The sequence below is a fragment of the Lutra lutra genome, chromosome 11 (genome assembly GCF_902655055.1).
Source record: "Lutra lutra chromosome 11, mLutLut1.2, whole genome shotgun sequence".
In the NCBI taxonomy this organism is placed as follows: Eukaryota; Metazoa; Chordata; class Mammalia; order Carnivora; family Mustelidae; genus Lutra; species Lutra lutra.
The window spans coordinates 71,804,417-71,830,521 of NC_062288.1; the positions used below are offsets into that span (position 1 = coordinate 71,804,417).

The 26,105-nt window shown below is 37.1% G+C and overlaps 1 protein-coding gene across 1 annotated transcript in view; it reads right to left on the minus strand.

The window, feature by feature from the left end:
* The window catches only part of BMT2 (base methyltransferase of 25S rRNA 2 homolog), a 103,679-nt gene that overhangs the window by 16,882 nt on the left and 60,692 nt on the right, over positions 1–26,105 (minus strand). The window contains exon 4 of the mRNA XM_047695427.1: positions 4,592–4,706. Within this exon, the coding sequence (XP_047551383.1) occupies positions 4,592–4,706 (115 nt within the window). The remainder of the gene's footprint in view (positions 1–4,591; positions 4,707–26,105) is intronic.

The window sequence follows — 26,105 nt, forward strand, 5'->3', positions numbered from 1 at the left end:
TGGTAGGTGAACTTGGTCCTGGCTGGGTTTCTCGTTGCTCTTCTGGGGGAGGGGCCTGTTGTAGTGATTCTCAAGCGTCTTTGCCCCAGGCGGAGTTGCACCGCCCTTACCTGGGGCCGGGCTGTGTAATCCGCTCGGGTTTGCTGGGTTTGCTTTCGGGAGCTTTTGTTCCCTGAGCGCTTTCTGTAGAGTTCCGGAGGACGGGAGTGAAGATGGCGGCCTCCCAGTCTCCGGCCCGGAGGAGCCGAGAGCCCGGGGCCCCACTCCTCAGTGTGCCCTCAGAGAACAGCGCCCAATGACTCCTGTCACCCTGGCCTCCGGCCGCGCTCCGAGCTGACCGAGCCTGCGACCGGTTCAAGGTAACCCTGAGCTGAGAGTCACTCCTCGGCTCTGTCTCTGTAGCCGGCTTCCCTGTTCTAATACCGGTAAGCTCTGCAACACTCAGACACCCCCGATCCTTCTGTGACCCTGTGGGACCTGAGGCCGCGCTGACCCCGCCTGGGCTTCACCCCAGTTAAGCTTCTGGAGCGATGTCCCTCAGTGAAACAGACTTTTAAAAGTCCTGATTTTGTGCTCCGTTGCTCCGCTGCTCGCCGGCCCCTCCCCCCGCGGTCTATCTTCCCGTTGCTTTGGATTCACTTCTCCGCCAGTCCTACCTTGCAGAAAGTGGTTGATTTTCTGTTTCTGGAATTGCTGTTCTTCTCTTCAATCTCCCGTTGGATTTATAGGTGTTTGCAATCTTTAGATAAGCTATTTAGCTGATCTCCCGCTACCTAAAGTAGTCTCAGCCTGCTACTTCTCCGCCATCTTGACTCCAACACCCAGGCTTCAGCTTTTAAAAGTATGTAAATATATTACAGTCCTGTGGGACAACAAGTGTAAGGCTTCACTGAGAAGCAGGCCATCTGGAGGTATCCCCTGGGTGGGGGGTATGAGCTCCTTTTTGGGGACACTGACTATTACAGTGCCACAGAAGGAATACATGCTCCCTTGGCCACAGCCAGGAGATCAAGTTTGCAGCCTATTTAATGTAATTATTGATACACTAAGGTTTAGATCTGTAATTCCTTTTTACTTTGTCCCCTCTTCATTATAGCCTTTGATCTCTTTCTTCCATCTTTTGAATTAAATAAATTTATGATTTTATCTTATCACCCCATTGGCTTATTAGCTTTAACTCTTTTGTTATTTCAGTGATTGCTTTAGGATTTAATGTATGTATCTTTAATAATCTACCTTTAAGTATTTCACCACTTTAATATAAAAACCTAAAAATAGTTATTTTCCTTCTCTAATTTCATCCTTTGTGCTATTATTGTCAGACTTTTTTAAACTTGTAAACCACACTCCATATTATTCTTGTTTAAATGGATGTATTAGTTTGCAAAGACCGCTGTAACATAATACTGTAAACTGGATGGCTTAAACAGAAATGTATTTTGTCACAGTTCTAAAGGCTAAAAGTCTGAGATCAAGGTGTCTACAGGGTTGGTCATTTTGAGGGCTGTGAAGGAAAATCTGTTCATGCCTTTATTCTAACTACTGGTTGTTGGCAAGCTTCGTGTTCTTTGGCTTACTAGAACCATCACCCCTCTGCCTTCACATGACATTTTCCCTGTATGTGTGTTTCTAAGCCAGAATTTCTTTTTATAACATTACAATCATACTGAATTAGGCCCCACCCCACCTACTAACCTCATTTTAACTTGATTATCTCTGTAAAGACCATATCTCCAAATAAAGTAACACACCGAAAGTTAGGACTCCACATATCTTTTCAAGGAGGAACAGGACAGAATTCAACCCATAATAACGGTCCGGTGTCTTTCAGAGAGTTTAATTTAAAAAACTGCATTTCTAACAACTTTGTAGTTATCACTTCCTGTATTCTTCATCATTTTGTGTAGATCTATATTTGCACCTGGTTGAAGCACTTCTTCCTTAACATTTCTTGAAATGTAAACTGGCTGATGTTGAATCCCTAAAGCTTTTGAATGCATGAAAAATATTTTGTTTTTATTTTTGAAAGATATTTTTGCTTGGTGACAAATTATTATCCTTCACTATTTTAACATGCCCTTTAAAAAAATCTGGTTGCTTTTAAGAATTTCTCTTTATCACTGTGTTTTGATTTTGTGTTATGTGTTGGGGCGGGGTTGGTTACCATGTGCCTTGGTGTAATCTTGTTTCTTGAGCTGTGGGTTTGTTGAGCTTCTTGGATTTGTATATTTATAGCTTTTTATCAAGTCTGGAAAATTTTGGGCCATTATTTCTTTAATCTCCCTGCCTTGTGGGAGGGACTACAGTTATGCCTGTATTTGGCCACTTGATATTATCTCATTGCTCACTGATGTTCTTCCAGCTTAAATTCTTTTTGTATTTAATTTTGGATGGTTTCTGTTGTCATGTCTTCAATTTAATTTTTCTTCTGCAATATCTAACATGCCTTAATTCCATCTAGTATGTACTTCATGTCCTACATGGTAGTATGAAGTCTCTGGAAGTTAGATTTGGTATTTTTAAGTATGTTCTATGTCTCTAAACTTTTTGTACATACAGAATACAGTCATTCTGTGCCTATTTTAATGTCCTTGTTTCCTAATTTTAACATCTGTGTCAGTTCAGGGTTGGTCTTTGTTGATCATAGCCTGTTATTTCTTATTGGATGTCTAACGTGGATTTTTACCTTTTTGGGCACTGGACGGCATTGTATTGCTATGAATATTCTTGAGCTTTGTTCTGGGATGTAGTTAAGTTACCTGGAGACACTGATCTTTTTGGGTCTTCTGAGATTTGTTTTGGTGGGACTGGACCATGGTTTAGTTTAAGGCTAAATATTTTCCAGTACTCAGGTAAGACTCTTCTGTATACTCTACTTAAGGCACTGTGATTGTTTAGGTTTCCAGTATGCCTGATGGGAATAGGTACTATTTTCATCCTATGTTGAGTGCCAGGCACTATAACCTCCACTCCTTTCTAGTGCAGTTTGAGTCTCGTGTAGTTTTCTCACACATGTAATGTAGTGACCAGTACTTAGCTGAGTCCTCATCTTTGCCCTCCGAACTTCAGAGTTCTCCCTCTGTGCAGCTATCACATAACTGGTACTGTGTTCTCTGGACCCTAGCCATCTATGTTTAGTGCTCTCAGCTCAGAATCAGTTGGGCTATGCCTGGGATTCCCTCTCTGTGTCATACCCTAGAAACTCTCTGAAGGGCAAATGCTGGTGCAAGAGTAGGGCTCAACTCACTTGTTTTCAGTGATCACTGTTCTTTATCACCTGATATTCAATGTCTTGTAAATTACTTATATTTTGTCCACTTTCTGTTGCTTTAGGTAGGGGGAAAGAACAATCTGATCCTTGTTACTCCATTTTGCCTGGAAGTGAAAGTCTGATTCTATTACTGAACTTATATATAGCAGTTCTTTTGCCTTTCCCAATTACTTTAAAGTTCATGGCTCTCTATATACACAAGTTTAGTATTTATTTGAGCCCAAAGTTTAGATCAAATGGTTATCACATTTCAGCAGTCCCTAAAGGATATCTCTAACGTGTTTTTTGAGGAAGGAAGAAAATCCACATACAAAGCCAAATGCATTTTAAAGTATAGGTCCTGATGGCATAGGAATTCTTTGCCGTGACAAGCTAAAAACAGCTATTTTACCATAAAGCAAACATCTGTCCACCTTTCAGAAGTAGAGATAATGGTAATGGTTTGTTAGCATTTTTTCATCAAAATTCAAAGGATTCATATGAAAGTTCAATCTCTGGAACTTTTCAATAATAATGGTAAACATTTCTTTAACACTCTCTATGTAACAGATACTGTACTATTTTAATTACTTCTTAACTAGATATTACAACTGTCCTATGAAATACAGTCCATTACTAACCCCATCACAGAGATAAGAAAACTGCTTCAGAGTTACAACCCCAGGTTGAAATAAGATTCTATTCTTTTATTCATGATGTTGTTAATGAGTATGTACTAGGCACTCTTCTCAGTGCTAGGAATATAGCAGCAGGGTGAAAAATTTACACTGTAACACATTCTCTTTTTAACATTAAAAATGCAATTTATAAAAAATTTTGGTGCCTAATGCTTTATGAAAAGTAAATGGCAAACATGAATTTATCATTAAGAAAAATAATCTAATTTTAAAAGCAGAGGAAACATTTAAGTAGTTTCATCTACTAAGTACAAATAGCTGGGATTTCATAAAGTTTTAACTGTATCAAAAGCCCCTGCTCTTGATATTATTCCTTAATGGCTCTACATCACAGTACACTTCAGAAAAAGATACCTCAAACAAACAAAAAGCCCAAATCTTGAAGCTATCTGGAAATCACTGCAATCTACTAACGCCTCTGATTACAACAATAGATAAACAGGAAACAAATAAAAATCAGTATTATTTGACCAGTACCATATTTGTTAACTAAATGCTCAAAAATTTTCATGGAATATTTATTTGCTTCTGAACAGAAATTTCTTACCAACTTTTTCATAGAAAACACACTTGTTCTTTTAGGACTGTAAAGACAATGCTTTTCCTTGGTAATATCTTCAAAACAAAACAGAACTATGCATACCTCTACAGCAGGTACAATGTCTATGCCAACAGTTAGAAATTCTTCAAACTTCAGAAATGGGTTAAAGCAGCTGCCAACATCAAGTAATCTGATCTTTCCTGAGGTCTGTAGCAACCTAAAAATAGATGATTTTCAGTTCACCTTTTATAGGATAAAACAAAGGAAAAGTTCAAGTATTTGAGAAAAAGATCATATAAATCGTTGGCTAAATTTTTGGTCTCAAGATCCCTTTAGACATTTAAAAATTACTGAGGGCCCTAAAGACCTTTCATACATGTGGGTTGTACATTACCAATAATACCATATCTGAAATTAAAACTGAATAGTGAAAAAACATTAATTCATTTATTTAACATGCTGCAATAGGCTTTCTAAAAAATGTAAATTATACTCTTAATATGAAAAATCTACATTAGCTAGATAATAAAAAGTGAGGGATTATTTTATTTTTTCAAATGTCTTTAATGTCTGCTTTATTAGAGGACAAGAATTCTCATAAGGGCTTTGTGTATAGGTTGTTGTAACATCACATGCCCTGTGGTTTGGAAGACTCTACACTCATGAGAGAAAGAGTAATAGAGACAAATGACATCTCAATATTATTAAAATAATTTTTCACCCACAGAGATCCTGGAAGGGTCTCAAATCCCAAGACCACACTTTGAAAACTGTCCTTGTAGATAAAAGAATGCATACACAAATCAAATCTCATTAGTCAATTTAACAATGTCCTTGGACTTCACTTTGTCTCAGAAATTTTAAAGGAACCAAAAGAACATTATAAATAGTATTTTTAAACTTGTGAAAAAATTTTTATATATGTGCAAGAGCTTTCCTCATGGCCAAAAATAGTCATTTCTGGTTTTATATATCTTCTTCTAGTGTATAAAGTTGGTCATCTATAACCACCATCAATCCATCAATTTATGTAGCAGCAAGTAAGGATAAAGGAAACTGGATTTTATTGGACCCAAGCCTGTAGTCCTAGTTTTCAGATATTAAAGCAATAATAAAATTAAACTTCAGACATATTTCCTTTGATAATTTCCTTTAAAAAAACAAAGGAAAGAAAACATGAATCTTGTATAAAGGGCAGAGAGAACCAGTCCAGCTTCTCTTCCTTATACCTTGGCTATCAGTTTCCTTTGGATCCACTGGGAGATGTTAAAACTACAGACAGAAGTTTAAGCTCCTGAAAAACTCACTCTAAGTCAAAATAACAAAGTTGGCAATAAGTAAGGGTTATATTTTTTATGAAGAGCATAATGCCTAACATTTTATAGAAATGACTGCCATCACCATTTGATTATAAATGAATAGGACTCATTTGATAGAGTATATGGCAGGATATAGAGGGCTATCATTTTCCCTATCCATAGAAAGACTCAATACCTCTGATAATGCCTTCTAGATAAATGTCCATTCTTGAAAGGGAGTTAAAAGAGCTTCTCCAAGAGGTAATTTCCAGTACTGCAGCCCAAGAAAGCAGCTTAATATGTAGTTTGGGTGATGCATATAACAAAAAAAGATTAAGTTTGGTGATACTTGATATATCACAATATACTAGGCTCCAAGGCAGAAAGACACCAGCAAACATATGTGGCACAGGGTCCAAGCTGCTAAACAGAACAAAAGATCCAGTAGATAGGGGCCATAGAAATGCCTGGCATTTAGCTGACATCTGCTGCTGAACACAAATTTGAATACCCAAATCATAACCAGTTAGAATAAATGAGTATCTGTAACAATAATAACATATACACTCTTAGATACCCTAGCCTCAAGTAAGGATTACAGGGACTAAGAACAAGATATGCGGATCAAAACCTGATTCTGCCCTTTACCTGTGTGTAAAATGGGGACCATTATGGTGCCCACAGTTATGAGTTGTTTCCAGGATTAAATAGATAATGCATTTATAATGCTTCACCAATATTTGCTATATGGCAAGTGCTCAAAAGTGGTAAATAATGTTAGCTGTTTATGTTACAGATGGAATTTTTTTTGTGGTTAATCCAGTAATGATCTTCCTGAACATAGTAAGAGCAGAATTTGCCTCATATTAAATTATATGCTAGTAGATTCTGGTAAACTGGCTAGCAAATTCCTGGCAGTCTCTTAAAAAGTTCTTGTAAATTAAATTTTCTATCTGGATGGAGTATTCTAAATCATTCAAGTTAATTCAACATTATGATACAACCACCAATAACAGTATAATGGATTTAATCTCAGTATGTACCTAAATCCATTTCAAATTCTTTAGTCTAGCTCCTTAATTTTTTATTTTCATCAAACATATTTACAGTTTAAAGAATAATCACAAAGTGACATCCAAGTAATTACCATCCAGGTCAAGAAATGAAACACTGCCCACACTCTGAAAGCATAACCCTCTCTGATGACATCCTTCATCCCTCTGTGTAAATGCAGCCACTATCCTGATTTTCATGGTAATCATTCTCTGCATTTCCTTTTATAGTCCTACGACCTATGACCACATGCCTAAGCAATACAGTTTTTGTTTTTTTTTGAAATAGAGTGTGAGAGTGGGCAGTGGGGATGTACAGAGGGAGAGGAAGAGAGTTTTAAAAAATTTTTTTGAAGATTTTATTTATTTGAGAGAGAGTGAGACAGCATGAGCAAGGGGAGGAGCAGAGGGAGATGGAGAAACAGGCTTCCCACTAAGTCAGGAGCCTGACATTAGGCTCAATCCCAGGACCCTGGGATCGTGACCTGAGTCGAGGGCAGATGCTTAACCAACTGAGTCACCCAGGCACCCCTAAACAATACAGCTTTATACTGTATTTTCCTTCTGTGACATTCTTCTTTCATTTCATATTGTTTGTAAGAGTCATCTGCACTTCTCCAGTTAATTAACATTAATTACTGTATAGTAGTAACTGCATACACTATATCCCACTGGGATTTTTGAGAAGGACACTAAGTCTAAAGATCATTTTGGGAGAATTCACAGCTTTACCATACTGAGAATCTTTTAATTCATGGACATGGCATAGTTCTCCCTCTATTTAGTTTTTTTAAATTGTCTCCCATATCTTTTGTCCATATCTTTTGTTGGATTTGTATTTCTTGGAATCTCATTTTTTGATGGTATTACCATTTTTCCCTTATGGATAAATGTTACTTTTTTTTTTTAAGATTTTATTTATTCATTTGACAGATCACAAGTAGGTGGCGGGGGGGGGGGGAAGCAGGCTCCCTGCTGAGCAGAGAGCCTGAGGCAAGGCTCAATCCCAGGACCCTGAGATCATGACCTGAGCAGAAGGCAGAGGCTTTAACCCACTGAGCCACCCAGGTGCCCCAATAAATGTTACTTTTAAAAATACCATGCTTCACTGCTGGTTACATAAAGGAGGTCCATACTGTGACACATAGTAATTAAAATGTTAGAGGCTGGAGATAGAGAAAAGGAGCAAGAAAGAAGTAAAAAGTCACATACAAGGGAAACCCCATAAGGCAATCAGCTGATTTTTCAGGAGAAACTTTGTAAGACAGGGAAGACAGTAGCGTGATATATTTTAAAAAACTGAAAGGAAAAAAACCTACTACCAAGAATACTCTAGCCAGTGAGATTATCATTCAGAAATGAAGGACTGAGTTTCTCAGACAAATAAAAGTTAGAGTAATTTATCATCACTAAACCAGCCTTACAAGAAATGTTAAAGGGACTTCAAGTGGAAAAGAAAAGGTCATAAGTAGAAGAAAATTATCAATAAAATGTAAAATATGACAACATATTATAATGTGGCAGGGAGGGGGTAGTAAAAGTTTTTTAAAATGTTCAAACTTAAGTGGCCATCAACTTAAAACTGATATACTTAAGATGCTTTATGTGAACCTCATGGTAACCACAAACCCAAAACCTACAATAGAAAAAAATAAGGAGGGACGCCTGGGTGGCTCAGTTGGTTTAGCAGCTGCCTTCGGCTCAGGTCATGATTCCAGCGTCCTGGGATCGAGTCCCGCATCGGGCTCCTTGCTCAGCAGGAGCCTGCTTCTCCCTCTGCCTCTGCCTGCCATTCTGTCTGCCTGTGCTTGCTCTCTCTCCCTCTCTCTCTGACAAATAAATAAAATCTTTAAAAAAAAAAAAAAAAGAAAAAATAAGGAGAAAGAAAATCAAGCATAATACTACAGAAAGTCTTAGTCACAAGTAAAGAGAGCAAGAGAAGAGGAACAGAGAAGAACTACAAAATACAGGAAAAAAATAAACAAAATGGGGCACCTGGGTGGCTCAGTTTCAAGCCAGCTTCAACCTGGGTTGAAGCCTTGGCATTTGGCTCGGGTCATGATCCCAGGGTCCTGGGATCAAACCCAGCATCGGGCTCTCCCTGCTCCCTCCTCTCTCTCTGCCTGCCTCTCTGCCTTCTTGTGATCTCTATCAAATAAATAAATAAAATCCTAAAAAAAAATGTGGCTGAGATTAAAAAAAAAAAAAAAACCAAAATAACAATAAGGACATAACTATCAATAATTACTTGAAATGTAAAGGATCACAGAATTGATAAGGAGACTCATTTTACACTTACTTACAGACTGAAAGTGAAAGGATTAAAAGAAGTATTCCATGCAAATGAAAGCATGGGGGTGGGGAGGTCAGGGTGGCAATACTTGTATCAGACAAAGCAGATCTCCAAACGGAAACTAATAAAACATAAAGAAGGGTACTGCATACTGATAAAAGGGGTCAATCCAACAAGAGGATGTAACAATTGTAAATACCTATGCATTCAACATTGAAGCACCTAAATACATAAACAAGTATTAAGACATAAATGGAGAAACTTGAACCCTACCTACATCAATGGATGGATAGATTATACAGGCAGAAAATCAACAAAAAACCTGTGAGCAACACATCAGACCAGATGGACTTAAGAGATATACACAGAACATTTCATCCAAAAACAACAGAATACACATTCTTTTCAAGTGCACTGGAAACATTCTCTAGGACAGATCACGTTACTCCACAAAACAAGTCTCAATAAATTTAAGAGTAAAATCGTATCGTGCATCTTTTCTGACCACAATGGTATGAAACTAGAAATCAGTCACAAGGAAGAAACTGGAAAAAAGACAAGTAGAGATTAAACAATATGCTACTCAACAGCCAATGAGTTGCTAAAGAAATCAAAGGGACATGGAGAAAAATGAAAACAAAATCACAATGGTCCACATAATCTTTGGAGTTGTAAAAGGGAAATTTATAGTGATACAGGCTTATCACAAAAAAACAAGAAAAAGCTCAAACAATCTAACCTTAAACTTAAAAAGAAAAAAGAACAAAGGTCAAGGTTAGTACAAGAAAGGAAATAATGAAGATTAGATCAAAAATAAACTGAAGAGACCTGACAAAGGAAAAGAATAAAACCAAGAGCTGGTTCTTTGAGAATATAAACAAGTCTGGCTAAAGGCTTATCAATTTAATCAAGAAAAGAGGATTCAAATAAATAAAATCAGAAATGAAAGAGAAGTAACAACAGATTTTAAGACAATATTATAAAAAATTATATGCCCCAAACTGGGAAACCTAGAAAAAAATAAATTCCTAGATATAAACAATCAGAACTGACTGAAACATAGAAAATCTGAATACAATGATTTTTTAGTAATAAAATTCAATCAGCAAAAAAAAAGAAAAAAAAACCCCAAACCAATAAACAGAAGTCCAGGACTAGATGGACTCACCGGTGAATTCCACCAACACTTAAAGAAAAGTTAATACTTGTACCCTTTAAACTATTCCAAAAACCTGACTAGGAAGAAAGATTCCCAAAACCTTTGTACAAGGCCAACATTAGCCTGATACCAAAACCAGACAAAAACACTACAAAATAGAAAACTATAGGCCAACATCACTGATAAACATAGATGCAAATATCCTCAACCAAATATTAGCAAATCTCACTTTCAACAATCCATTTAAAAAAAGGGTCATTCACCACGATCAAGCAGAACTATTTCAGGGATGCAAGTATGCTATATTATTTGCAAATTAATGTGATACAACACATCAACAAAAAGGATAAAAATCTTATTTCAACAGAGGGAGGAAATGCGTCTGACAAAACGCAACATCTGTTTGTGATAAAAACTCTCAAAATCAGTTTGGAGGGAAAAACCTCAGTAAAATAAAGGCCATATATGAAAAACCCACAGCTAACATCATACTCAACGGTGGAAACACTTGAAAGCTTTTCCTTTAAGATCAGGAAGGAGACAAGGATGTCCACTCTCACCACTTTTACGTACCATAGTACTGGAAATCCCAGCCACTGCAATCACACGAGGAAATGAAATAAAAAGCACCCAAATTGGTAAGAAAGATGTATAAAACTCTCATTATTTGCAGATGACATGACCGTATGAATAAAAAGCCCTAAAGATCACACCAAAAAACTACCAGAATAAATGAATTCAGTGGCGTTGCAGGATACAAAATTAATATACAAAATGGCTGTGTTTCCACAAAAGTAGCAGAAAAAGAAATTAAGACAATAATCCCATTTACCATCACACCCAAAAGTATAAAATACCTATGAATAAACTTAACCAAGGAGGGGAAAGACCTGTACTCTGAAAACTATTGAATATTGTTGAAAGAAAATGAAGAAAACACAGACTAATGGAAAGACAGTCAATACCCATGGAAGAATTAATGCTGTTAAAATGTCCATACTACCCAAAGCAATCCCTCTCAAAATACCAACAACATTTTTCACAGAACTAGAACAAATAATACTAATATTTGTATGGAACCACAAAAGACCCTGAAGAACTTTAGAAAGAAAAAGCTGGGGGCGCCTGGGTGGCTCAGTGGGTTAAGCCGCTGCCTTCGGCTCAGGTCATGATCTCAGGGTCCTGGGATCGAGCCCCGCATCGGGCTCTCTGCTCAGCAGGGAGCCTGCTTCCTCCTCTCTCTCTGCCTGCCTCTCTGCCTGCTTGTGATCTCTCTCTGTCAAATAAATAAATAAAATCTTTAAAAAAAAAAGAAAGAAAAAGCTGAGGGTATCACAATCCCAAATTTCAAGATATACTACTACAGAGCTGTACTACTCAAAACAGTGTGGTACTGGCACAAAATCAGACACATAGATCAACAGAAAAGAAGAGTTGAGAAACCAACGCAAGCCGAAATGGTCAATTAATCTACGACAAAGAAGGCAAAAATTATACAATGGAAAAAAGACCATCTCTTCAATAAATGGGAACACGAGACAGCTATATGCAAAAAGAAGATATGGTCCATATATATAATGGAGTATTATCCCTCCATCAGAAAGGATGAGTACCCAACTTTTTAATCAACATGGATGGGACTGGAGAAAATTATGCTGAGTGAAATTAGTCAAGCAGAGAAAGTCAATTATCATATGGTTTCACTTACTTGTGGAGCATAAGGAATAACACAGAGTACATTGGGTGAAGGAGAGGATAAGTGAGTTGGGGGGAATCGGAGGGGGAGATGAACCATGAGAGACTGTGGACTCTGAGAAACAAACTGAGGGTTTGGGGGTGGGGGTCGGGGTTGGGAGGGCCTGGTGGTGGGTATTGAGGAGGACACGTATTGCATGGAGCACTGGGTGTGGTGCATAAACAATGAATCTTGGAACACTGACAAAATAAAATTAAAAAAAAAAAGGACTCAACAACTTTCTTACACCATACACACAAAGAAATTCAAAATTGATTAAAGACCTAATGTGAGACATAAAAACCATTAAATTTCTAAAAGAAAACATGGGCTGTAATCTCTTTGACATGGGTCCTAGCGACATTTTCCTTTATCTGTTTCCTCAGGTATACATCTCAATACCAAAAAACCAAATAATACAATTAAAAAATGGTCAGAGAAACTGAATAGACATTTTTCCGAAGATGAGACCTAGATGGCCATACAGATACATAAAACAAGTTCAACATCACTAATTCAGGAAATGCAAATCAAAACCACAGTGAGCTATTAACTTACATTTGCCAAAATGGCTAGAATAAAAAAGACAAGAAATGACAAGTGTTGGCAATGACGTGGAGAAAAAGGAATCCTTATGCACTGCTGGTGGGAATGGAAACTGGGTTAGCCACTGAGAAAACAGTATGGAAACTCCTTAAAATACTAAAAATAGAAATATCGTATGACCCAGTAATTCCACTGCTGGGCATTTACTCAAAGAAAATGAAAATATTTATTTGAAAAAATATGTGCATCCCTATGTTTATTTCAGTGTTATTTAAAATAGCCATGATATGAAAGCAACTCCTAGTGTCTGTTTGGCAGATGAATGGATAAAGATGTGATTGATTATATATACACACATATACATATATATGTGTGTGTATACACACATACAATGAATACATATATAATACATACAATAGTATATATGTATGTGTGCATGTGTACACACACATACACACAATGGAGTATTAGCTATAAAAAAGAAATCTTGGGGGCGCCTGGGTGGCTCAGTGGGTTAAGCCTCTGCCTTCAGCTCAGGTCATGATCTCAGGGTCCTGGGATTGAGTCCCGCGTCGGGCTCTCTGCTCAGCGGGGAGCCTGCTTCCTCCTCTCTCTCTGTCTGCCTCTCTGCCTGCTTGTGATCTCTATCAAAAAAATAAATAAAATTAAAAAAAAAATCTTGCCAAATTCAACAACATGGATAGACCTAGAGGATATTAGGCTAAGTGAAATAAGTCAGAAAGAGGAGGAAAAATTTCACAATTTCATTTACATGTGGAATCTAAAGAGCAAATGAATCAACAAACAAAAACCAGAAACAGACCCAAAAACACAGAAAAATGACGGTTGCCAGAGAAGGGGAGGTGCATAAAATGGGTGAAGTGGCAGTGGGAGATACAGCCTTCCATTTATAGAGTAAGTCACAGAGATAAAACGCATAGCATAGGGAATATATAGTCAACAGTATTGTGCTAGCATTGTATGGTGACAGCTGGGAAGCATACTTATTGTGAGCATAGCCTAAGGTAGGGAGTTGTCAAATCACTATGCTGTCTACCTGAAACTAATGTTAACATTGTGTGTCAACTATATTTGAATTAAAAAAAATTAGTGAATATACTCATTTGATTCACATTTGTTTTATACTTTTTTTTTTTTTTTTAAGATTTTATTTCTTTGACAGAGAATGAAATAGCACAAGCAGGGGGAACAGCAGAGGGAGATGGAGAAGCGGGCTCCCTGCTGAGCAGGGGGCCCAGCACAGGGCTCAAGTCCAGGACCTTGGGATCAGGACCCAAGCCTAAGGCAGATACTTAACCACTGAGCCACCTAGGCACCCCCAATATAAAGGTTTCTGTATACTGTGGGGTTATGCGTGAATAGAGTGAATTTCCTGTTCCTTGGTAATTTTCACCAGTGGCTTTAGCATCCATTAAAGATTTTGCTTAGTATCAAGTTTGTTTTATTGTAGTTGTTAGAAAATGGTAATTTTTCAAAATCTTCTTAGCTTAAATATTCATTGGTTCTCACTCTTCTGTACAGAAAACTTTCCTTTTGCCTCTACCAGGCAGTAGTACAGCAACATACTAAGTAAAATTCAGGATTTCTTTGCATTTCTCTTGTCCTTAAAATATTACCTGTTAAGATTATTATAGTCAGAATGCTATATTCAGAAGCTACTGAATTTTTTTCCTCTCTGTTACTTGATACATACTAGGTTCCTTACTTTCTCTTCTTTTTGTTCTGTGTTTTTAATTATCCCTGTGATTTAATTTTATTTTTTGAATATGTAAAACATTATAGACTTTAAAAGGTCTGAACTACAAAGCAGGGATACAAAGGAAGGTATACTTAGATGTCCCATCCCCTCCTTAAAATCCTCCACCTCATTTCCAAATCCTCTGAGGTTTTATTCTAATTTTCCATCCTGAGGGGGTTTTTTTTGCAAAAATGAAAAAAAAATTCCTTTCCAATCAATTTACAGAGATCTTTCTTTTCTGCTTTCTTAAAAACAAATGGATGCATCGGGCTTTCTGCTCAGCGGGGAGCCTGCTTCCTCCTCTCTCTCTGCCTGCCTCTCTGCTTACTTGTGATTTCTCTCTGTCAAATAAATAAATAAAATCTTAAAAAAAAAAAAAACAACAAAAAAAACAAATGGATGACTTTTTTCTTCTTTAAGGATTATTTATTCATTTATTTGACAGAGCGAGAAATCCCAAGTAGGCAGACAGAGAGAGGAGGAAGCAGGCTTCCTGCTGAGCAGAGAGCTTGACGTGGGCCCAATCCCAGGACCCTGAGACCATGACCAGAACCGAAGGCTGAGGCTCAACCCACTGAGCCACCCAGGTGGCCACAAATGGATGACTTTTAATACCTTCTCAAGAACTGAGAGACCAAGCATTAAAAAGCAGTGAAGAACATTTGACCAACATGATTAACAAACTTGCCCTAATGACTAAAAATAGAAAGTGCACCTCAAAACTGCAAAGTAATAATTCATTTCACCCATACATGTAACTTTTATAAAATGTTTTATGAAAATTTATCAAACGGGTGCCTGAGTGGCTCAGATGGTTGGGCACTTTTTGCTCAGGTCATGATCTCAGGGTTCTGGCCCTACATTGGGCTCTCTGCTCAGTGGGAAAGCCTATTTCTTCTCCCTCTCCCACACCCGCTGCTTGTGTCCTCTCTCTTGCTCTCTTTCTCTGTCAAATAAATAAATAAAATCTTAAAAAAACAAAACCTTTATAGTGAAGAAATGTGGTAGACATCACTTTAGTCAAATGATTGAATTTAATATCACTGAGAATGGAACAAAATAACACGTGCCCTCTTACAATGAGAACACAGTATGATCTGTGTAGTATGTCTATCAAATGTTTAACACGCATCTATACCACAGGGAATGAGAGAATGTACACATGAGGGGGAGGGGCAGAGGGAGAGAGAAACTCAAGCAGACTTTGCACTTTATCATGGAGCCTGATATACTCTCTCTCTCAAATAAATACATAAGTAAGTTTTATGTATTTATTTCAGAGAGAGTGAGTGTACACGCATAGAGGGAGAGGCAAGGGGAGGGAGAGGAACAAGCAGACTTCTATGAAAGGGCAGACCACAACTAGGGTCTTGATCTCATGACCCTGAGATCACGATCTGAGCCGAAACCAAGAGTCAGATGCTTGAAAGACTGAGCCACCTAGATTTTGATGTGATTTACTGACATATGTTGATTTATATCTATTATCTTTCTTTACACTTTTTCATTTGTTCTACCTGTTAGAAACAATGCACATACGACACACAAATCACATTTTGATATAATTCAGAATGGTTCACAGATTCCTACTTGCATCATCCTGAACTTCTACGTATAGGTAGTAATGATGAAGACAAGGGTTTACAGAATCACTGTCTTGCAGAAAGAACAGAAAACCACTAAACTAGCTTAAGCAAAATAAGGATTTTCTTTAAATATTAAAAGGTATCTGGTGGAATTCAATTTTAATAAGTACAGGTGGTCTTCATGAGAATGGAGGAGTCACTAAGCAGAAACTTTTCTGTCTTCCTCCCTTTCAGAAAGCTGCCTCAGTTGCCTACAAAAAATTTTCTGGACTCTGATGACTGACTAAAGTAGACATAGTCCTGTATCTCTGGATATTATTAAAGTATAATTAGTTCTTACTTCAGTTTATAGTACTTAGTATTGACATATAGCCAAGATACAAACTAGAAATATTAAGCAGCCCCATCAAATTAATTATAAATATTAGTATTTGTGATTCCATCTTTGAATTCATGTTTAGCACTGTTAGGATGAGCTCCTTAAATTCCCTTCCAAGACACCTATTACTCTCAGATGGCTTTTCTCAGGTTACACTTTCCATATTCTTCCCATAGTAATCTATGACCCATCAAAGCCATATAATTTTCTGAAACATCACTACAAAATTAACACCAAATTCAACCACAATAGACAACTGACCAAAATTAAGAATGTTCAAAAGGAATGTGGAGTAGGTATGATAACATATTAAACAGTCTTAATAAATTTTGTGGTATATGACAGTACTTTAGAAATATGCATATGTTCTCTGGATAGTATTCTGGGGGTATTTGGACACATGTTTTCTAAATGTACTCTATATAAAGCTATTTTTTCCACATGCAAAATGTGACTGTGGAAAGATTTGAGCTATTAAAAATATCTATTACCATACCTTAAGAGAAACACAACTAAAAAATCTGCTGCATTTATTACTGATGGTAACGCAAATTTGTGGAAAATTAGCTTTTTCTTACTAGAAAACAGGTCAAGAGGTTATTAGGAAGCAAATGACTTCCTGAAGGACTTTTTCAACAAGGAAAATACTGTTAGATTGGTTTCTATTTTCAGCATATCTATATTACCTCTCCTCATTGACATTCTGTCAGGTGATAAAACATACTGATTAGAAAACAAAATTTGGCGGGGCACCGGGGTGGCTCAGTTGGTTAAGTATCTGACTCTTGGTTTCAGCCTAGGTCGTGATATTGTGGTTGTGGGATCGAGCCCCATGTTGGGCTCCATGCTGAACGTGGAGTCCGCTTCAGATTCTCTCTCCCTTTCCCTCTGTTCTTCCCCTGACTTGCTTATACTCTCCCTAATAAATTAAAAAATAAAATCTTAAAAAAAATTTTGGTTAAAAAATTTATCTTTTATGCTTCTTTTACATCTTTTTTTTAAGATTATTTATTTATTTGACAGGGAGAGAGATATGGGGAGAATGGAAGGGAGAATGGAAGAGGGAGAAGCAGGCACCTCACTAAGCAGAGAGCCCAACACAGGACTCAATCCCAGGACCCCAAACCACGACCTGATCCAAAGGCAGTCACTTAACCAACTAAGCCACCCAGGCGCCCATATGCTTCTTTTACATCCTAATGCCTCTTTGAAATGTTCAATTCCTCAGTAAATTTTCATTTTTTGGTTTCTTTATAAAAACTTATATAGAGACTCTTATACAGAGAGTCTTAAAATTTCATTATTAGAAAACATTTTTAAAATTTTTAAAATTTAAATTTAAAATTAAGAAGAACCCTTATATGCAGAAATGTATAGCCTGTTCAAATAACCTATTTAAATTTCCCACATTGTTTTTTATTCAATATTGTCTTTGTTCTCTTTTTCAACAAGTTATAGTATAAGATCGTATTTCTTTTTTCCCCTCAATTCCCACCCTGTATGATTAAATACTTTAGTAAGGAAATACAGGATTTAATTTCCTATAATTTTCTCTCTGGCATGCTGCCAGTGTCAACAACAGCATCTTAAATGTCTCAGGATATATTAAGAGGGAGAAGTATTCTCTATGTATAATTTTTCACTCATTTCATAAGAGAAGCTGGTAATATTTACCCAAGTGTATAGTTTACAATAGTAGTTTTTTCAAAGTGCTTTCTACAGAGCTGTAGATATTTTCTAGAGCCCAATCAAGGGCCTGTTAACAAAGGCAGACATAAGAGATACTGAGAGGCTACAACTTCTACACCCTTTGACCAGACCATAAACTATTTCTTCAAAAAAAAAGTTTTTATGGTTAAAATGGTCAAAATCAATGCTCTAGACCTTACTAACAACCCTGCTGGTTTGAAGTAGGGGAAAGGGAAAACTGGGTTTCTATCTCATATCTTTTTGAGGGAAAAACACAAGACAAAACACATTTTTAGAGTATGTGTATAAATAGCATTATCACTTCTTGAATCCATGAGTCAAATACACATGAGAAAGTTTTCTAAAGCCAACTTTTAGAGCTTATAGATGACAAGTAAGCAGGTAAAAATTACTAGATAGTGTGGATCACATAAGAACCATTAATTCTAACTATCCTTGTCTCAATCATTTCTTCAAGAAACAGCAGAAAAATAGGTAGAATAGACAACTTCTAACTCTGATCAAGATTATCATTTTTTACAACACATTCTTATCACTTAGCACAAAGAATATATTGGAGGGAGATTAGGTGTGGTGAGTAATGGTTGCTTATAAACTAAATAATCTGCATTAAGCAGAGGAAGTCAGCTTTAACAAGGGAAGAGAAGACAAGTTTTTTTATAGAACTTTTCTGGGTAACTTTTGAGACTGGAGACAGGAAAAGACAGGAAAATTGGAGACAAGAGAGTGGCATGGAGACATAGTTTCTAGGCAAAAAAACCTGAAAAAAACTGAACAGATAACCCAGAAACTCCATATACAGAGATCAGAGAGGGGTATAAAGAATTAAGTGAAAAGATCTCAGCCATGCTTTCAGAGGAATGATTCTTGCTCTTAAAGACAACGTTCTTTAAGCTGCCATCATGGTGATCACTGTAAGCATATAACAATGGCTCCTATTCATCAGTGAAGTTCTTATGAGTAGGTATATTTAGATATAAATGGGAAAATGATGTAAAGGAATGAGGGAAATGCTAAAAGGAATTAAAACCCAATAATATCAACCCACACTAGCAATAAAAAAAACAAATACAAATATACATCTAAAGTTGCAGACTGCAAAAATTATAAAAATAATTTGTACTTACTGAGGTCAAAGTGAAGTTTACATACATGATTGTCACACTAATGACAATGAAAAATGATAAAATTCCTGAGTTGTGCTCGTCTATATGGTGTCTTTGTGATTTACAGAAAAAGTAACCTTCCTTAAAATAAAAAAAAATTGAGATAGTATATTACTGTACAAATTAAACAAATGAATGCTGCAGCCCATCCTGGTTCTGCCCAGAGAGACTTTCCAGAGCCAAAGAGAAGCAACCAGGCTGTGCAAATATATGCAAACACACCCCAGACCGTGAAGTACACACACTTTTAGTGATCCTTTATAACCTCTATTGCACCTTCATGAGATGAGCTTGTCAGTGTCACTGTGGTAGGTGAGCAAACACTGGGCCTCCAGAGAGCAAGCAGGAGAGAGTGGTAACCCCTGGGATGCCTGGTATGGATGGGATAAAAAAGGCAATGTGTGTATTTATATATATAATATATATATGCACTTATATATATATTATATATATGCATATGTGTGTGTGTGTGTGTGTATTTATATATGTATTTTATAAATGACAGTGTTCTCTTTTGTCAAGGTAAGACAGGAGGTTAAAACACCATCACTCTCACTTAATTTAGTGTATATGCCAACCATGAGAATGACTCCCTCTTGGGATGTGATGTGTTTTATAGTGCACAACCTGAATATTACTTGTAGCAACCTTTTATAACTTTTTGTAGAACAAAATGGAAATATTTAGCAAGAACACTGAAATATTCATATCTTTCAACTTGTACTATTATTATCACTATAAGTTTTAAGGACATGATAGAACATATCAAACATGAATTTGATGAATTAAAATACAGCTATTAAATACAAAGACCACAGGAGACACCTATGTTTTCCCAGCCAATGAAAACAGAATACATACACACAAACACACACACACACACTTTGAAAGTGTGTGTGTGTAAAACCATATATGCAAATGAAAGGTAACTAATTTTGAGATGGTGAAATCACTAAAGAATGTTTTTTAAATGTCTATAATGACTTTTTTTAAAGTCTGAAGTTCCCATTCTTAAGTGTTTAAATATCCCAACTGTAATACTTAGTTTGTTTAAAAATCCCAGTTATAGCAAAGATGAATTTTTCATGACATATTAATAATCATGAATTTCAAATTAATGAGGCTTTATTATATGTCAGAGATTTATTTCTGAAAGCTCATATACTTAATGAAACATTCATAAGTATTTTCTGTGAGTGTTAACAATTAAGGTTATTTATTTTATTTTTAAAGATTTTATTTATTAATTTGACAGAGAGAGACAGGGAACACAAGCAAGGGGAGTGGGAGAGGGAGAAGCAGGCCTCCCGCTGAGAAAGCAGCCCCATGTGAATGCAGGGCTTAATCCCAGAACCCTGGGATTATCCTGAGCTGAAGGCAGACGCTTAACCACTGAGCCACCCAGGTGTCCCTTAAGGTTATTTGTAAAGGACACCCACTACAGTGTTCCTAAAAGTAGAGAAAATTTAAAAATCATCTGGCAGTATAGGAAGCCAATATCAGAACTTCTATTTACCTGTGATTTTTATTTCTATAATAAGAAATTAAGCTCTACTGGCACATGAATTGACACTGACATTCTGTGATGGTTATTTTTATGCGTTATTTTGACTAGGTAACAGTAAACAGGTATTTGGTCAAACACCAGTCCTGATGTCACTGTGAAGGTATTTTTAAAGATGGGATTAACATTTAAATTGGAAGACTGAGAGAAAGGCCCCAAACAAATAAAATCATGAATGAAGGAGGAGAGATCACAACCAACACCAAAGAAATACAAACAATTATAAGAAGATATGATGAGCAACTATACGCCAACAAATTTGACAATCTGGAAGAAATGGATGCATTCCTAGAGAAATATAAACTACCAAAACTGAACCAGGAAGAAATAGAAGACCTGAACAGACCCATAACCAGTAAGGAGATTGAAGCAGTCATCAAAAATCTCCCAACAAACAAGAGCCCACGGCCAGATGGCTTCCCAGGGGAATTGTACCAAACATTTAAAGAAGAATTAATACCTATTCTCCTGACACTGCTCCAAAAAATAGAAATGGAAGGAAAACTTCCAAACTCATTTTATGAGGCCAGCATCACCTTGATCCCAAAACCAGACAAAAGGAGAATTACAGACCAATATCCTTGATAAACAGAAATGCAAAAATTTTCACCAAACTATTAGCCAATAGAATCCAACAGTACATTAAAAGGACTATTCACCACGAGCAAGAGGGATTTATTCCTGGGCCGCAAGGTTGGTTCAACATCCGCAAATCAATCAACGTGATACAATACAAAATAAAAGAACAAGAACCACATGATCCTCTAAATAGATGCTGAAAATCATTTGACAAAGTACAGCATCCTTTCTTGATCAAAACTCTTCAGGGGGCGCCTGGGTGGCTCAGTGGGTTAAGCCGATGCTTTCGGCTCAGGTCATGATCTCAGGGTCCTGGGATCGAGTCCCACATCGGGCTCTCTGCTAAGCAAGAAGCCTGCTTCTCTCTCTCTGCCTGCCTCTCCGTCTACTTGTGATCTCTCTCTGTCAAATAAATAAATAAAATCTTTAAAAAAAAAAAACCTCTTCAAAGTGTAGGGATAGAGGGTACATACCTCTACACCATCAAAGCCATTTATGAGAAACCCACAGCAAATACCATTCTCAATGGGGAAAAACTGAGAGCTTTTCCCCTATGGTCAGGAACATGGCAGGGATATCCACTATCACCACTGCTATTCAATGTACTACTAGAAGTCCTATCCTCAGCAATCAGACAACAAAAAGAAATTAAAGGAATCCAGATCGGCAAAGAAGAAGTCAAACTATCACTCTTTGCAGATGATATGATACTTTATGTGGAAAACCTGAAAGACTCCACTCCACAACTGCTAGAACTCCTATAGGAATTCAGTAAAGTGGCAGGATATAAAATCAATGCACAGATATCAGGTGCATTTCTATACACCAACAACAAGACAGAAGAAAGAGAAATTAAGGAGTCAATCCCATTTACAATGGTACCCCAAACCATAAGATATCTAGGAATAAACCTAACCAAAAAGGCAAAGAATCTGTACTCAGAAAACTATATAAAGTACTCAAGAAAGAAATTGAGGAAGACACAAAGAAATGGAAAAATGTTCCATGCTCATGGATTGGAAGAACAAATATTGTGAAAATGTCTATGCTACCTAAAGCCATCTACACAGTTAATGCAATCCCTATCAAAATACCATCAATTTTTTCGAAGAAATGGAACAAATAATCCTAAAATTTATATGGAACCAGAAAAGACCCCGAATAGCCAGAGGAATGTTGAAAGCCAAAGTCGGTGGCATCACAATTCCAGACTTCAAGCTCTATTACAAAGCTGTCATCATCAACACAGTATGGTACTGGCACAGAAACAGACACATAGATCATGGAACAGAAGAGAGAGCCCAGAAATAGACCCTCAACTCTATGGTCAACTAATCTTCGACAAAGCAGGGAAGAATGTCCAATGGAAAAAAGACAGTCTCTTCCACAAATGGTGCTAGGAAAACTGGACAGCCGTGTGCAGAAAAATGAAACTGGACCATTTCCATACACCACACACAAAAATAGACTCAAAATAGATGAAGGGCCTCCATGTGAGAAAGGAATCCATCAAAATCCTTGAGGAGAACACAGGCAGCAACCGCTTTGACCTCAGCCACAGCAACTTCTTCCTAGAAACATCACCAAAGGCAAGGGAAGCGAGGGCAAAAATGCACTATTGGGACTTCATCGAGATCAAAAGCTTTTGCACAGCAAAGGAAACAGTCAACAAAACCAAAAGACAACTGACAGAATGGGGGAAGATATTCACAAATGACATTATCAGATAAAGGGCTAGTATCCAAAATCTATAAAGAACTTACCAAGCTCAACACCCAAAGAACAAATAACCCAATCAAGAAATGCGCAGAGGACATGAACAGACATTTCTGCAAAGAAGATATTCAGATGGCCAACAGACACATGAAAAAGTGCTCCACATCACTCGGCATCAGGGAAATACAAATCAAAACCACAGTGAGATACCACCTCACACCAGTCAGAACGGCTAAAACTAACAAGTCAGGTAACGACAGATGTTGGCAAGGAAGCGGAGAAAGGAGAATCCTCGTACACTGTTGGTGGGAATGCAAGCTGGTGCAGCCACTCTGCAAAACAGCACAGAGGTTCCTCAAAAAGTTGAAAATAGAGCTACCCTACGACCCAGCAATCGCACTAGTGGGTATTTACCCTAAAGATAAAAATGTAGTGATCCAAGGGGGTACATGTACCCAAATGTTTATAGCAGCAATGTCCACAATAGCTAAACTATGGAAAGAACCTAGATGTCCATCAACAGAGGAATGGATAAAGAAGTGGTATATATACACAATGGAATACTATGCAGCCATCAAAAAATGAAATCTTGCCATTTGCAACGGCATGGATGGAACTAGAGGGTATTGTGCTGAGTGAAATAAGCCTATGGGGGAAAGACAATTATCATATGATCTCCCTGATATGAGGAATTTGAGAGTCAACATGGAGGGTCTGGGGGTTAGGGAAGGAAAAAATGAAACAAGATGGGATTGGGAGGGAGACAAACCATAAGAGACTCTTAATCTCACAAAAGAGACTGAGGGTTGCTGGGAGGAGTGTGTTAGGGAGAGGGTGGCTGGGTTATGGACATTGGGGAGGGTATGTGCTATGTTGAGTACTGTGAAGTGTGTAAGCCTGATGATTCACAGGCTTGTCTGTACCCCTGGGACAAATAATACATTATATATTAATAAAAAATTAAAAATTAAAAAAAAAAAGAATCAGGTGGCAGACAGGTATAAAGTAGGTGAACCCACAGGGTGGTCAGGACTAAGTGGCATGTTGGGTCTGTGGCTGTTTGGCAAATACCGACAGCAAAATCCTTAGTGTAACTGAAATCCAACTGTCACTGGCTTGAGGACCCTTGCCTATATAATAAATAGTTTCTATACAGTAAAAAAAATATATAAATAAATAATTTTTAAAAACTGGCAGACTGAGTAAAACAAATTATCCTCTATCATGTAAACTGAAGGCCTTAATAGAAAAAACAATGAAAATCTGCCTCCAGACTGCCTATAGACTCAAGATGCAACACACCTCTTGCCTGGGTCTCCAGCCTCCTGGTCTACACTGTAGATTTTGGACTGGCCAGCCCTCACAATCATGGGAGCCAATTCCTTAAAATAAATTCTGACTCTCTCTATATACAAACTCAGACAGACTGTTCTTATGGAAAACTCTGATACACAGCCCACAGAGTCTCTGTGTTTAGTGTTTAGTGACTAAACCCTGTTTAGTTGTGCAGGGTTACTTGAGGGATGAGGAGGAGTTCCAAAACATGGAGGAATGACACTGGCTTATCACTACTATTTGTTCCCTAGCAGCAAAGCACAACATCCTAAGTTTCCTTGCTCCCAGGTGAGTGAATAGATGTACTGAATTATTACTTTTAAGCTAAGCCTCATGAAAGAGTAGCTTATTAAGATTCCTGGCAAAGAAATTCAAGATTGAAGATAATGGAAAAATGCAAATACAATGGAAATACCAAAAAAAAAAAAAAAAAAAAAAATCCCAACAGATCTGACATTTCTATTCCTAGTAAAAATGACTGTATCAGATCTGGAAAAACTTGGATAAATGCAGACTTATATTTAATAACGACCCCGTCCTAAGTAATTGTGTCTTAAGATATCAGTTAACATGACAGGAAAGCTACTATAACTAGTAAGGTATTTCTAAATACTGTTTATTTCAACTATTTCGTCTTATTATTTATGACAACTTATTGATAACCTATATTTCAGTACTTTAAAATTTTTTTTAATTTAAATTCAATTAATTAACATATAATGTATTATTTGGTTCAGGGGTACAGGTCTTCGATTCATTAGTCTTATCTAATACCCACTGCTCATTACAACACATACTCTCCCCAATGTCCATCATGCAGTTACCCCATCCCTCCACCCTTCTCCCTCCAGCAACCTTCAATTTGTTTCCCATGATTAAGAGTCTCATGGTTTGTCTCCCTCTCTCATTTCATCTTGTTTCATTTTTTCTTCTTCTCCTATGACCCTCTGCCTTGTTTCTTAAATTCTGCATATCAGTGAGATCATATAATAACTGTCTTTCTCTGACTTATTTTGCTTAGCATAATACCCTCTAGTTCCATCCATGTTGTTGCAAATGGCAAGATTTCATTCTTTGATGGCTGTGTAATATTTCATTATACACACACACACACACACACCACATCTTTATCCATCACTTCAGTACTTTTTAATAACTCACAATTTTGTGATTCTTTAAGGGCAAAGATCTAGTGCTTGAATGAGAATGTACTTTTTATGTAATGGAAATTTTTTTAAAAAGGTTTATTGTTTATTTTAGAGAGAGAAAGAGCCTGCACACGTAAGCACATGGAACAGGGAGTGGGCAGAGGAGAGGGAAAGAATCTCAAGCAGGCTCCCTGCTAAGCATGGAGACCAATGCAGGGCTTGATCTCACAACCCTGAGATCAGGACCTAAGCCGAAATCAAGAGTTGGGACTCTTAACCTGCTAATCTATCCAGGTGCCCCTGTAATGGAAATCTTTTAACAGTTGTTCAGACTTACCTGTCTTCTTAAAAATCACTTAGTGAGCACTATCTTTTCTTGACAATAGGGTCATTTATCATAATCATAATTTGTATAGATGTATAAGACTGTCCCTACAATAAATATGCCTATGTTTCTAGAATTTGAAACATTTCTTCTTCTTATTTGAAGTCTCTAATCTGTTATGCTTTGAAAAATTCTCCCCTTCCCTTTTTGTTTCTTCTTCTTCACTGTTGTCTATGAGGCCCTAGTTCCCCGGCAATTACCTGAAC